General features: G+C 36.7%; 1 protein-coding gene across 1 annotated transcript in view; it reads right to left on the bottom strand.

Annotated features, from left to right (window-relative positions):
• The window catches only part of LOC137425561 (semaphorin-3G), a 73076-nt gene that overhangs the window by 43318 nt on the left and 13398 nt on the right, over positions 1 to 16360 (bottom strand). The window contains exons 4-8 of the mRNA XM_068114114.2: positions 11524 to 11586; positions 11268 to 11387; positions 9788 to 9881; positions 9305 to 9430; positions 8083 to 8225 (exon numbers count right to left, since the gene is read on the bottom strand). Coding sequence (XP_067970215.1) covers positions 8083 to 8225; positions 9305 to 9430; positions 9788 to 9881; positions 11268 to 11387; positions 11524 to 11586 — 546 coding nt within the window. The remainder of the gene's footprint in view (positions 1 to 8082; positions 8226 to 9304; positions 9431 to 9787; positions 9882 to 11267; positions 11388 to 11523; positions 11587 to 16360) is intronic.

Raw genomic sequence — 16360 nt, 5'->3', positions numbered from 1 at the left:
GGTATTACATTTCAAATCACGCGATCCTTATTGCAATAATACATGAAACAGATGTTCAATGCACGTGAACGCGAGGCACTCTACGAGTAGGCCTATGAGTGTCATCTGGCCACAGATGGAAATCCATGTTTATTTCATGCTGTGAGCCATGAACAAGCTACACAAGCAGCACACCATGACAAATGTTCTGTTTAGAAATAAGTCAAACTCGTTTTCAACATCGAAGAAGGACCCGTAAAACATGCAATGCGCAGGACTTGAATGTTCGCCGTAAGGAAATGAAAGAGGAAGAATGGGGGGACGAAGCGAGGCAGTGTGAAATAGCTGTTTGCGGGAAACAGAAGCGGGTAAAAATTATCTGCTGCCATGTTTTTAATCCCACAGCTAACGGGTGTATTTTAGGATAAGTAGAGCAAGATTCCCTTGGTAAGAACGTTGGGGGCAAGATTGCACCCTTGGCAGAATTCGTTTTTGTTGATATTATTGTGATCTACGACTCATCATGGAGGTTGAACATAGATCATATGGAGGATCACCTGAGATTGGGTATTGAACATAAAAAAATATTATTATTCTAAAAAAATAACTATTATTCTACAATGGTAAAACGTATATGCATGGACATACCAATATATAAATCTGACCTTCTGTCTGTACTTTTGCCTCATATTTATCTTTTGATCTCAAATCCTAATTTCTTGAGTTGTTCTCCTCCTTTTCCCTTTATAAGGTGTGAGGTCCGATGGCACCAAGTTTCTGCCTTGCCTTGACCACGGTCCTCCTCCGCTCCCCTCTGTCCTCAGCCAACTTTCTCCACTCTCCCACCACCCCTACCTTACTTATGTCCCTCCGCACACAATCCTCCCATCTCAACCACAGTCTACCATTTTTCCTCCTAACTTGTTCCCTCAATCTATCCGCTCTCTTTGCCATTCTCTCTTCCCCCATCCACACCAAGTGTCCAGCCCATCTCAGCCGGCATTTCACCAATCTCCCCATCAAGCCCCATCTGCACACCAACCTCCTCCCTCAGTTCATCCATTCTCCTTCTATCCACCCTCTTCACCCCCACAATTCTTCTGACCCAGTTGATCTCACAAAGCTGCAGCCTCTGTTGTTGTCTCTCTGTCGGTGCCACCGTCTCCAGACTGTAAAGGTAGGCCGGCATTACACAAGACGTCAGAACCTTCCCTTTCAATCTCCTTGAAAACTTTGTCTGCCATTAAACCCTCCACCCTCCTCCAGGCATTCACACCCACCTGAATCCTTCTCCACACCTCTTCCTCTGACTTACCTTCCTCGGTCACTGTTTCATCCCAGATACTCAAACCTATTTCCTTGTCTGATGTCCTTTCCCTCTAGCCTAATATTCATTTGTTTTCTCTGCTGCCCAACCCACATCACCTCCATGCTCATTTTCAGCCCATGTTTCGCAAATGCCTCCTTCCACTCCCCCAGTACTTCCTGCATCTCCCACCCACTCTCCACCACAACAGCCAGATTGTCCACATACAATATCCTCCCCAGAATATCTTTCATGTTTACCTTCCTGCTTACCAGCTCTATCACCATGATAAAAATGAGTGGGCCCAGAGCGCTTCCTTGCCTCAAACCGTTGTTCACATTTAACTCCTCCGACATCCCAGGACCAACCAAATCTCTTCCCTTTATTCCATTGTACATCCCTTCCACCAACCTAACTTCTACCACCCACCACTCGCATGCATCAATTGATTTAAACAATATGTGAATATGTGCATGTAGTATGTTTATATACAGTATTTATGCGTGCTCTTGTTGAGGGAGATGAGAGCCGTTACGGAACCTCTATCCTTTCGGTGTATATTTTATTTATGCATCAATATCGCACCATTATCTTATCAATTATCCTCAATATCAACGCCAGACGTTTGTCCGAATACAGATTGTCCTGAAACTACGTCCGTAACTAGTTCAATTCTTCCACTTATATATTTTATACAGATGAGGCACCCTGCCCAGTGTGGAGTTTCTGCTAATATATATATGTATATATATATATATATGTATATATATATATATATATATATATATATATATATATATATATATATATATATATATACATACATATATATATATATATATATATACATACATGTATATATATATATATATGTATCTATATATATATATTTTTATATATATATATATATATATATATATATATATATATATATATATATATATATATATATATATATATATATATATATATATATATATATATATATATATGCATGGGAGGGTGGGGCCCCCCTTTTTCATTGTTTAATACAAATCAAAGCACCAAGCTACCATGTTGTGCTGTGTGAATATAGACATATGGAGTCAGTCATTGATCAACTATAATTCCACAGAGACATTCCATTGGCCTGGCTCCCCCTATGCTCCCGCTCCCCTTCTCATTCATGATTATCATTTCCTCTAATTGCCTTTACTGCTGCAAGATGATGCCATTCTGTGCACCTGAGATCATCAACCCGAATTGGCTCGGGACTACTCGTGAGGCGAGAAGGAATATATTGTCGTGTGGGATATGCAACACATCAAGCGGGATTGAATAGAAAAAGGCGTGCTGCAAGTGAGCGTGTTACGAGTTACTCCAGTCATTTTTGGGATAGAGTACAGTTGGTACGTCACGCTAAGAGAGAGTCGAGTCCTGTTCAGTTGGAAATCAGCAGTGCAAGAAGGGTACGGGGAGACTGGTCGAACCACAAGGATGAGACAGCTCTCTTCTGCAATTCACACCAGGTACACCATGTGGGCCGCCAATAACCATGCATCACTGGGCTTCATCTCCCACCACTATGTAGTTCTGTGAGCCACAAGGCACGCTGCCATATTCCTTCCGCATTATCTCCCAGTTAATCTGTCAAATCTGGCTTTCAAGTTTATTTTTTTTCATTATATTTCCTGCCATTCCAACTAAATCGGTTTTTTGTGCAGACTTGTGGATATAATTTAGTGTGGTTTCAAAATCGTTAAGTACGTGTTCTGTGTTGTCACATTGAAATCCATCATAACATATAGAAGAAGAAGAAGAAGAAGAAGAAGAAGAAGCAGAAGAAGAAGAAGAAGAGGAAGAAGCACCATTTATTTAGTATCTTCAGACACAGGGCTGCCGAGGCAGATTTTCCTTGGCTCGGGGTACAATCCTGAACAGTTGCCACGCCGTACGTAGAATACTCAATTGGCTCTTGGTACTCATTTTGCTAACCTCGGAAGGATGGCAGACTGGGCTCAAAATTAGTACCCGAAGATGCCAGCCACCTTAACTGTTAAGCCAATCCCAAGGTTCACGATCTATACCCTCGTCATTATTGTGTTTTTAGAAAATTATTGTTTACATCATTGTCATTAAACTTTATTTGTGAGTGTGCAGACATCTTCTCTTGCTGTCATCGTCCCGGTACAAAGGAGAAGCACTTATTTTTAACATGCAAAATATCATCAATGGCTTAAAATGCTGCCAAGCTCCCTTAGGCTATTTTGGGGCAATTGCCCACACGTTTGTGGTGTTGTCAAATAGTAATCTTCTCCACCCTTCCCCACCCCCCTATTTACACAGACTATGTATATACAGTCACGTGAAAAAGTAAGTACACCCCATGTAAAGTTTTGACTTTTTCAACATATTTCAACATACAGCTATTTGATCTTCATTTCAACAATATTGATAGATAAAGGTGATATAATATAACAAATATCATGAAACATTTACATTTTGTACTCCATTGTATAATTTAAATAAACATAAATGCAAATTTCGTATGTGGAAAAAGTAAGTACACCCTTGGCTCCAATAGGTGGAATTGCCCCCTTTAAATGATACAATGGACTACAAAATGTAAATGTTTCATGATATTTGTTGTATGATATCAGCTTTATCTATCAATATTGTTGAAATGAAGATCAAATAGCTGTATGTTGAAATATGTTGAAAAAGTCAAAACTTTACATGGGGTGTACTTACTTTTTCACGTGACTGTATGTATGTATGTATATATATATACATACTAATACTATGTATATAATATGTATAATGTATATACTATGTATGTATGTATATATATATACACATATGTATATGTATATATGTTAAAGCACTTCCTGAAGGCATTTTCCAACCAAACCCTGTGACCGTGGAAACCTTTTTCTTCATTTGAAGGAATTGCAACAGCTGGTAAATGGCAAAACACACCATTTGATTAAAAACAATTGCTATTGTTGGAGTGTAGAGAACACGAGGCAAACAGTGCAACTCTGTTTGCTCGGCTCATGGAAGAGCGAGGTTACAGCAAAAAAAGTAACAAACTGACAGGGGGAAAAGAAAAAGGTTTCCACAGTCACAGGGTTTAATTGGAAAATGCCTTCAGGAAGTGCTTTAACAAGGGTACACATACTGCCACAAATACTTGCTTTGGGGATGATTTAAAATTTTCCAATCATACAGTTTGTAATGTCTCTCATTCTGATCAAATTTCCCCTCGCATGACGTTTCCGGGAATCTCTGTGGTTTGGAAGACCCTGCCTGACATGGTCTTGTTTGTCCTTTCCAAGCAGCGATGGAACCGGCACAAACCAAACTCGGAACAGCGAACAGAACGGTTTGTGGTCACGGGATCACGAGCAAAATGTGGCAGTGGCTGTTTTGTTGTTTATTTATTTAGCCAAACCGTTTCAAGTCCTCTCAGCTGCTCATTGTTACGGGCTCTGCTCTTTGGGAGGGGATCATTGTGTTGACTCCACTGTCTAACCAGTCTGTAGGATTAACCTCTGCTTTTGTTTTGGCCAAGGCGAAACCTCAGGGGTCTTTCGAACCCCCTACCGCAAACAGCCCCCACACAACGACGGCAATTTCCCTGGCACGCAGAAATATAAAGATGGACCAAATCATTGTAGCTTAAATCATGAGTCGGCAGTGTAAAACTTTCACAAAAGCTTACATCAACAGCCAGTCTTGGAAGGGTAAAAGAGAGACAGAAACACACAAACAACAGTTACTGCTCTGGCCTCAGAGAACAGGAATTTCAGACGCAAAGCCAGCTCCACCCTTAACCACAGCAGGAGAGAACTCGCTGCCAGTACGTCCTGCAAACCTCTCAAGTAGAACAAACTTCGAGTAAATGAGCCTGCGGATCAAACGGGAACTCGCCAACATGCCTTGTTATTTGAAACCTCGCGATATGATGTTCACTCGACTTTGTCGTAAATCCAGCGGACCCCTTTATGCTCTAAGCTGATGATACATGAGCTCAGTGACCTCATGAGCGATGGCTTTCCAAAAAAAAAAAAATCACTTATTATAATTACGCTGTTATTATTATCACATGTGCAGAAAATGTGTGGGACATGGGCATCCTTTGCATGTTGAAACCTAAATCCAGTTTACAAAACGTGACAAGGGTCAAAATGCACGACGCTGTACACAACAGCCCAAATGGAGTGGAAGGATGGGTTGATTGTAGAATCCTCACTGCGGAGTAGTTTAACTGCCGTAAAGCAAATGCTTTGGAGATTGAACATGACAGACAGTTATACTGGTGCTAAAGATCACAAGGTCTCACAAAAAAATTGTGGCAAAGGTAAGGGCCATGTGGCCCATCATGCCTGTGGCGAATCGATGTCCTAGCAGTCCAACTGCAGCAGGTAGAGTAAATTATACAGCTAGCCGCAAGCAGGGTGGCTTCGTTGACCTTTTTATAATTTTAAGTAATTAAATTTTTATAATAAATAAATAAAAATTATTTATTATATATAATTATAAATTTTTTTTTTATAATATCATTTATTTATAAATATATTATATAAAATATATTATATAATAAATTATATAAATTAATAAAATAAATAAAATATATATTATAGAAATAAATATATTATATAATATAGTTCATATTATATAAAAATAATAAATAAAAAATAAATTATAATTATAAACATAATTTATTTTTTATAATAAATATTTTAAATAAATAAAATAATTTTTTATAATTTAAATTAAAAATAAAAAAAAATTCAAATAAAACCTTCTCCTTCACAAGGTTATTGGAGGATCTTTATCATTTGCATCCCAACTTAAGACGGAACAGCTGGCTTTACATCACCAACCAAAGACGGCATGCTCCGTGATGCAGCACCCCCGTTTGGCAGTAAATCAGAACAACAGTTTTGTCATAAGGTGAAGCAGCACAAAGGATCAAAACCAGACTAGAAAACTCATCAGTCATCAGTGACAACGCTCCCAACCCGTACGTTGGAACCATGACCAAACCGCAAAGCCATTGCATTTTACGGCCCAATCATATAAACCAAGTGTGCAGGCGACGTTGTGGAAATCACGTTGTTGATCGGTTTGATTTGCATGCTCTTCTTCACATCGCCCAACATCATAATGCGGTCCAGTATGATGTTTTTTTTAGGAGCTAAACATTGTAATCATGTAAAGGATCGATTTTCTTCGACAAAATGATTATTCGGTGCGCAAGCGAGGTTCCACCGGATGCATGATGTACCAGCACTTGTTCAAATTACTTTGCAGGAAGATTGGCATCAGTACGTAGCCGTCGAATTTTATCGGCTTCCTGGACAGGACATACTCAGTTGGTCATGTGAGGAACCTCTCTGGGTTGAGTACCAAACCGCATTAGATGCTCCGTCTGCTTTGAATCCACATTGAATTTGTGTGCTGTCTAGCATTGAGCAGTTAACATGGACCTCAAGTTAGTCCTTCATCGGCATTCATCCTCCAGCTGGTGTTGCTGCACTCGCTCATTAAACCCCATCCTCGTCTCAAGATCCAAAGATCTCAAAGAGAAGGATTAGCGACAAAGAACAATATCCTTTCTGTTCCCGTGATGCATGTATCTCTTCTCCACGGGCCTTTGTCAGACTAGAAAGACGAAAAAAAGAAGAAAAAAAGAACCACACATGATGTAGAGATGTTATTGCAAAAGAAACTGCAGTTTCCAAATAGGCCTCAAGCTGTGGACCGGCAGCTGTGGTAGTGTGACTGTGATGTCATCAATCAGATGGAATCCAAAGAATGAGGTTTTTGTAAAACAAGGTCTGAATTAGAGAGGTATTTTGTAAACCTAATGCGGTTTCTTTGCTTTTAGTAATCTTCTTTTTTTTTTTGGGGAATGAAAACATTATATTCCGCACAACCTCAGTGAAAATAAATCTCAGCCAGAGAAAGCGGTGCAGTGGTGCTGGAGAAGCTAGGTTTACGTGAGCGACGAAAGAATAACTCAGGAAAAGCAAAATCCCACCTGGAGCCCATGGAAAAGGGATTGTGCTCGATCTTAAAACCATAAAAGCAAGCTCATTTACAAGCTCACCTTATTCCCGTGAGCGCGCCGACCGTGACTGATGTTTATATTCAACGGTATCCAATGAAGGCGGCGAGTGTAGGTGAGGGGGTGGCGTTCGACGCATTTTACACATTTCTCCCGTCTCTCCGTACAACGGTGAGGCCATCCGGGCCGCCACGGTTTAAAGTGACACGCTGAGGAGGAGAGGTTTCTGTTTCTGGAAAACTGCAGAGTCACTTAAATCCTTTCACGCAATATTAAACACCCCTTTCCTTTAGACAAAAGCCGTGTAAGTTGCCCGGGTACACTGTGACCTCGACGTTACCCTGGTATCCCACAAGTTGGAGAATTAAGCTCGAAGAGCGAATGTTTAGTTGGGTTTCGACCCTATAAGCTAGTAGCCAGAGTGATGCAGAACCCGAGCGTAACGCGTGTGCTGTCTGTGGCAGCGGAGTCGAGTGAAGTGACATTGTGCGGAACCGACACTCACAGCCTTACTTTCTATGGTTTAAGGATAACTGTGTAGCTAGTAGTTAATATCTGAAAAAATGTTTACTGCACCACACCAAGCTATGATATATATATATATATACATATATATATATAAAGGTAAAGACATTTTGTGTGATTTGAAATAGGTAGTGCCCAACACGCACGCACACACACACACTCGCCATTTACACACCCCGTCGTCCTCTCACCATCTACATTTTATCGATGTACGCACCACGCAAACACGTGCGACGCGTGCCCTCCGCGCCTTGCTCCTGCCATCAGAGCCGGTGGTCGTCTCGCTGAAGAAGAAGTACACCTTGTCATCATCAGGATCGTCCGTCTCTGGGATGAGGCGTGAGTACACGAATCGCGGCTCTGAGAGAGAAAAAAAAGGAATGGAAAAGACACGGACACAACACAGCTTGTGATTTCAGCACATCCCAAATCTCTGTCCTTATTCATTTACCTGTGATGTGCATGTCCCGGTATTGAGACAACTTTAAATCCATAAACTCAATTTTAGACTTGATTTTATTTTGAAATGTCTTTATCAATTTGCCAAGACTTGGCAGTTTAGGATCGAAGAGGGAATGTTGAGTGGTGATTAGACCCTATAAGTCTCTGTTGTAGAGCCAGACGTTTGCTGCATGGGGACATTTTTGTTTACATTGTTGAGGCTTGTGGAAGGTCTACAACGAGTACACAGAATGGATCAGGACACAACAGGACAAAAGGAACAGTTGAGAGAGGGGGGAAACACCAACAACAGAGCTTGAAGGTCAAGATGGAGGCAGACTTGGACAAACAATGGGTGCAGGAGAGGATGCATGGGGTGGACAAGATGGATACAGAAGAAAACTGTCAGGAGGGAAAACTGGGAATATGAAAGGAGGAGGGAGTGGGGTCGGAGGGTGGGAGGCGAGTTAACAAGGGTAGAAAAGATCATGGTTTTGATTTGGGGGCAATCTGAGATGGTGGGGAACAGCTGTCTTGAAAACCTGGATGGAAGAATGAGATTGAAGAAAATGTGGAAGTTGGTTCCACAGGCGGGGGAAAAAAGGAACTAAGGAGTGGAAGTGAACAGTGATCCTGGATTTTGGGAGTTTCACTATACCGTGGTCGAATGTGAACTGCGTGCACCCTACAGAAACCTTGGGTCGAGGGGGGGGGGGGGAGGTAGCAGGGGGTCAAAGCATGGAAAGAGCACAGGGTGCAAGACCCGAAAGGAGGTGGTAGAAGACAGAGACCACCGACCTGTCTGCTCAGGCGAATTGATAGGAGAAAGGGAGGAAATAAATGAAGAAATGGAGTAAATAAATGAAGGAGTAAAAGAGAAAGGGAGTAAAGGAGAAAGGGAGTAAAAGATGAAGGGAATAAATGAAGGAAGTATAAAAATCTCGAGAGAGAAAGTCTGGAGCAAGAAGAATGAATTGTAATAAAAAAAAAACACAGACCATGCAGCAGGTGCTGGTCAGCATGCTCTGTTCTCATCGTCTGCTGGTGCTCGCCACAGCTGGAGCGCAGGATTGCTGAATCCTCCCCGAAGAAGTCAGCGAAGAGTCCGGTGAACAGCTGTTGTCCTGAAATAAGGCAGACACGTTGTTCGGACGTCCGACTTTCAGCACTTATCTAATGGCTTTGCATTTTTCACGACAATGGTTAAACAGGACATTAGCCATTTGTTCATCTTCTGCCCAATATTTTAAGACAGGAACAACCCTTGTGGCACGACGGTCGCAATTTTGCTGACAGTTTGCTTCTCTGCAGATTAAAATCCAAAAACTTTAACCCCCAAACGTCCAAAAACTCAGTGCAGCATCCTCATCAACAGCCCACCACTGGATCAAAATAATTGAGAATGAGGTAACATTGTTCATAGATTTTAACCAAAACCATTATCATAATCATCATAATTGCAATCATTATCATCATCTCACCGGCCACAGTAGACGTGAAGGGTTGGTTCGTGTCAAAAGGACATTTACCTCGACCACTCTCAATGCTCTGCGTCTCCAGCCTGAATTCGTGTTCCTGTGAAGAATATGAGATGAGAATATGAGATGATGAGTACACGGGACAAACTCACTATATTCTTGAGAATATGGTAAACCTATGTGGAACCTCACAGTGCAACCTTCTGAAAATTACTCTGCTATAGTATAGGCCTCAAAATATTACTCTGCTATAGTATAGGCCTCAAAATATTACTCTGCTATAGTATAGGCCTCAAAATATTACTCTGCTATAGTATAGGCCTCAAAATATTACTCTGCTATAGTATAGGCCTCAAAATATTACTCTGCTATAGTATAGGCCTCAAAATATTACTCTGCTATAGTATAGGCCTCAAAATATTACTCTGCTATAGTATAGGCCTCAAAATATTACTCTGCTATAGTATAGGCCTCAAAATATTACTCTGCTATCGTATAGGCCTCAAAATATTACTCTGCTATAGTATAGGCCTCAAAATATTACTCTGCTATAGTATAGGCCTCAAAATATTACTCTGCTCTAGTATAGGCCTCAAAATATTACTCTGCTATAGTATAGGCCTCAAAATATTACTCTGCTATAGTATAGGCCTCAAAATATTACTCTGCTATAGTATAGGCCTCAAAATATTACTCTGCTATAGTATAGGCCTCAAAATATTACTCTGCTATAGTATAGGCCTCAAAATATTACTCTGCTATAGTATAGGCCTCAAAATATTACTCTGCTATAGTATAGGCCTCAAAATATTACTCTGCTATAGTATAGGCCTCAAAATATTACTCTGCTATAGTATAGGCCTCAAAATATTACTGTGCTATAGTATAGGCCTCAAAATATTACTCTGCTATAGTATAGGCCTCAAAATTTTACTCTGCTATAGTATAGGCCTCAAAATATTACTCTGCTATAGTATAGGCCTCAAAATATTACTCTGCTATAGTATAGGCCTCAAAATTTTACTCTGCTATAGTATAGGCCTCAAAATATTACTCTGCTATAGTATAGGCCTCAAAATATTACTCTGCTATAGTATAGGCCTCAAAATATTACTCTGCTATAGTATAGGCCTCAAAATTTTACTCTGCTATGGTATAGGCCTCAAAATATTACTCTGCTATAGTATAGGCCTCAAAATATTACTCTGCTATGGTATAGGCCTCAAAATATTACTCTGCTATAGTATAGGCCTCAAAATTTTACTCTGCTATGGTATAGGCCTCAAATATTTATGCAATAAAAATTCTAGGACTTGTCTGATATTGAAGACATTCCTGTGATTCTTGCAATTACAGGATTATTCTTGTTTTGTTGAAACAGTCAACAGATGCCATGAAGTAAATGTCATACGGTCTCCTGAGCTAACAGCCATCTGACCAGGCCGGGCTAGACTAAGGTAGTCTTGACACGTGGTTTTCTTACCCGGGCCTTGTGCCCGACGTAGATGAAGGCACAGATGGGCTGAAAGGCACCGGTGCCACAAGCAAGCAAGTGTGTCTGGTTGAACTGATGGAGGACACGAACCAGGTTCGAGCAATCCGTCTGTCGCAGGTTTTGGGGGTCGCATGACGTGCATAATAAATTAATCATTCTAAACATGCCATCCATCACTGTGGCACAAGAATAGGTGTGTGTGTGTGTGTGTGTGTGTGTGTGTGTGTGTGTGTGTTTTTCTTACCAGCGGATCCTTTCTTTGCACAATGCACAGTTCCTTTTGCATGGGCGCCACCGGCCAGCTGATCTGAACAATCACAAAGGCACAAAGGGGAAGGTCAGGGAAGGAGGGCTGAGGGTGAAACAGGAGCAACCCTCGTCCCTCGCTAATGATTTGCCAAATTACATTTCAGTGAATCAATCCCCAAGAAACGCAAAGGGATCTGATGGCACCCCGAAATATCTTTCAAATAAGCTTCACCGCACATAGTACCCTCGGCTGGCACAAAATATATCTCTTCCTTCTGATTTGTGATCGTGGGACAGGGCGAGAGAGGAATAGATAGACATCACAGGCAGGCACCGATTGCAGCGCCGTCGAGGACGGGTCAGGAGGCATCACAATCTCACATCCGATCTGGATGTTGATAATAACAAACAAAGACAGTCCTTCATGTAGGAAATACGTCAAAGGTAAAGCTACAAGCGTGTCTAGACTCCCGGCCAAGGTTGGACGGAGGCCGGAGCAGTGTGCCCACAATATATGACCAAATAGATGCTAGGCTAAAACTATTTGCCTTTATATAACCACGTTTAGAGGCCATTTTTCCCCGCAAAGCAGGGGTTGGCCTTTTTCGGGAACCGTGGTTGTTGTTGTTGTTTTTTTTTGGTCCCCTTTTTGAAGCAATGTTTTACGGCCGGATGTTAACCTTTATACTATTGATTATTTTAAACCTTGTTCTTGGGTAGGGGGTGGGGGTGGGGGGTGGCGGGGGGAGCGAAGTCGCTGACTGGATATTCCGCCTTGGTGGATTTCCCTTTACATCGGCTACATCAACTAGGTACGAGTACAACATTTTTATTTTTTTATTATTATTTTTGTTGTATACAAGATCGATGCTCGTGAAAGAGCGAACATTAATCACAAAAAGTCAAACCGACACATAAAACACAAAATAAGGGGAGCGGTAGACAAGATGGGGAGAGAGGGGGAAGGACACAAACACAACATTTGAGAGCAGGGACATCGGGAGAAATGTGGGAGGGAGAGGGCTAGGGGGGAGGTGGGAGAGGTATAAAACATATGGACACTGCAAGGTCTTCCAGAAAGAAGTTGGAATTTCAAAAAAGTGTATCTGGGGTGAATTAGCGGGGGTAGAAAAGATCAAGGTTTTGGATGGGGGAAGATAAGAGGCCTATTTTACTGGTTTATTTTATATTTATGTTATATTTGAGGCCTATTTTACTGGTTTATTTTATATTTATGTTATATTTGAGGCCTATTTTACTGGTTTATTTTATATTTATGTTATATTTGAGGCCTATTTTACTGGTTTATTTTATATTTATGTTATATTTGAGGCCTATTTTACTGGTTTATTTTATATTTATGTTATATTTGAGGCCTATTTTACTGGTTTATTTTATATTTATTTTATATTTGAGGCCTATTTTACTGGTTTATTTTATATTTATTTTATATTTGAGGCCTATTTTACTGGTTTATTTTATATTTATTTTATATTTGAGGCCTATTTTACTGGTTTATTTTATATTTATTTTATATTTGAGGCCTATTTTACTGGTTTATTTTATATTTATTTTATATTTGAGGCCTATTTTACTGGTTTATTTTATATTTATTTTATATTTGAGGCCTATTTTACTGGTTTATTTTATATTTATTTTATATTTGAGGCCTATTTTACCTGTTTATTTTATATTTATTTCATATTTGAGGCCTATTTTACCTGTTTATTTTATATTTATTTCATATTTGAGGCCTATTTTACTGGTTTATTCTATATTTATTTCATATTTGAGGCCTATTTTACTGGTTTATTTTATATTTATTTTATATTTGAGGCCTATTTTACTGGTTTATTTTATATTTATTTCATATTTGAGGCCTATTTTACTGGTTTATTTTGTATTTATTTTATATTTGAGGCCTATTTTACCTGTTTATTTTATATTTATTTCATATTTGAGGCCTATTTTACTGGTTTATTTTATATTTATTTCATATTTGAGGCCTATTTTACTGGTTTATTTTGTATTTATTTTATATTTGAGGCCTATTTTACTGGTTTATTTTATATTTATTTCATATTTGAGGCCTATTTTACTGGTTTATTTTGTATTTATTTCATATTTGAGGCCTATTTTACTGGTTTATTTTATATTTATTTCATATTTGAGGCCTATTTTACTGGTTTATTTTGTATTTATTTTATATTTGAGGCCTATTTTACTGGTTTATTTTATATTTATTTTATATTTGAGGCCTATTTTACTGGTTTATTTTATATTTATTTCATATTTGAGGCCTATTTTACTGGTTTATTTTGTATTTATTTTATATTTGAGGCCTATTTTACTGGTTTATTTTATATTTATGTTATATTTGAGGCCTATTTTACTGGTTTATTTTATATTTATGTTATATTTGAGGCCTATTTTACTGGTTTATTTTATATTTATGTTATATTTGAGGCCTATTTTACTGGTTTATTTTATATTTATGTTATATTTGAGGCCTATTTTACTGGTTTATTTTATATTTATGTTATATTTGAGGCCTATTTTACTGGTTTATTTTATATTTATGTTATATTTGAGGCCTATTTTACTGGTTTATTTTATATTTATTTTATATTTGAGGCCTATTTTACTGGTTTATTTTATATTTATTTTATATTTGAGGCCTATTTTACTGGTTTATTTTATATTTATTTTATATTTGAGGCCTATTTTACTGGTTTATTTTATATTTATTATATATTTGAGGCCTATTTTACTGGTTTATTTTATATTTATTTTATATTTGAGGCCTATTTTACTGGTTTATTTTATATTTATTTCATATTTGAGGCCTATTTTACCTGTTTATTTTATATTTATTTCATATTTGAGGCCTATTTTACCTGTTTATTTTATATTTATTTCATATTTGAGGCCTATTTTACCTCTTTATTTTATATTTATTTCATATTTGAGGCCTATTTTACTGGTTTATTCTATATTTATTTCATATTTGAGGCCTATTTTACTGGTTTATTTTATATTTATTTTATATTTGAGGCCTATTTTACTGGTTTATTTTATATTTATTTCATATTTGAGGCCTATTTTACTGGTTTATTTTGTATTTATTTTATATTTGAGGCCTATTTTACCTGTTTATTTTATATTTATTTCATATTTGAGGCCTATTTTACTGGTTTATTTTATATTTATTTCATATTTGAGGCCTATTTTACTGGTTTATTTTGTATTTATTTTATATTTGAGGCCTATTTTACTGGTTTATTTTATATTTATTTCATATTTGAGGCCTATTTTACTGGTTTATTTTGTATTTATTTCATATTTGAGGCCTATTTTACTGGTTTATTTTATATTTATTTCATATTTGAGGCCTATTTTACTGGTTTATTTTGTATTTATTTTATATTTGAGGCCTATTTTACTGGTTTATTTTATATTTATTTTATATTTGAGGCCTATTTTACTGGTTTATTTTATATTTATTTCATATTTGAGGCCTATTTTACTGGTTTATTTTGTATTTATTTTATATTTGAGGCCTATTTTACTGGTTTATTTTATATTTATTTTATATTTGAGGCCTATTTTACTGGTTTATTTTATATTTATTTTATATTTGAGGCCTATTTTACTGGTTTATTTTGTATTTATTTTATATTTGAGGCCTATTTTACCTGTTTATTTTATATTTATTTCATATTTGAGGCCTATTTTACTGGTATATTTTATATTTATTTCATATTTGAGGCCTATTTTACTGGTTTATTCTATATTTATTTCATATTTGAGGCCTATTTTACTGGTTTATTTTATATTTATTTCATATTTGAGGCCTATTTTACTGGTATATTTTATATTTATTTCATATTTGAGGCCTATTTTACTGGTATATTTTATATTTATTTCATATTTGAGGCCTATTTTACTGGTTTATTTTATATTTATTTCATATTTGAGGCCTATTTTACTGGTTTATTTTATATTTATTTCATATTTGAGGCCTATTTTACTGGTATATTTTATATTTATTTCATATTTGAGGCCTATTTTACTGGTTTATTTTATATTTATTTCATATTTGAGGCCTATTTTACTGGTTTATTTTGTATTTATTTTATATTTGAGGCCTATTTTACTGGTTTATTTTATATTTATTTTATATTTGAGGCCTATTTTACCTGTTTATTTTATATTTATTTTATATTTGAGGCCTATTTTACTGGTATATTTTATATTTATTTCATATTTGAGGCCTATTTTACTGGTTTATTTTATATTTATTTCATATTTGAGGCCTATTTTACTGGTATATTTTATATTTATTTCATATTTGAGGCCTATTTTACTGGTTTATTTTATATTTATTTTATATTTGAGGCCTATTTTACTGGTTTATTTTATATTTATTTTATATTTGAGGCCTATTTTACTGGTTTATTTTATATTTATTTCATATTTGAGGCCTATTTTACTGGTTTATTTTGTATTTATTTTATATTTGAGGCCTATTTTACTGGTATATTTTATATTTATTTCATATTTGAGGCCTATTTTACTGGTATATTTTATATTTATTTCATATTTGAGGCCTATTTTACTGGTATATTTTATATTTATTTCATATTTGAGGCCTATTTTACTGGTTTATTTTATATTTATTTTATATTTGAGGCCTATTTTACTGGTTTATTTTATATTTATTTTATATTTGAGGCCTATTTTACTGGTTTATTTTATATTTATTTTATATTTGAGGCCTATTTTACTGGTTTATTTTGTATTTATTTTATATTTGAGGCCTATTTTACTGG

Source organism: Myxine glutinosa, chromosome 4 (genome assembly GCF_964187855.1).
Source record: "Myxine glutinosa chromosome 4, kmMyxGlut1.1, whole genome shotgun sequence".
In the NCBI taxonomy this organism is placed as follows: domain Eukaryota; kingdom Metazoa; phylum Chordata; class Myxini; order Myxiniformes; family Myxinidae; genus Myxine; species Myxine glutinosa.
Note: the sequence above shows the minus strand (reverse complement) of the source record. Positions and strands in the feature narration are given on the sequence as shown.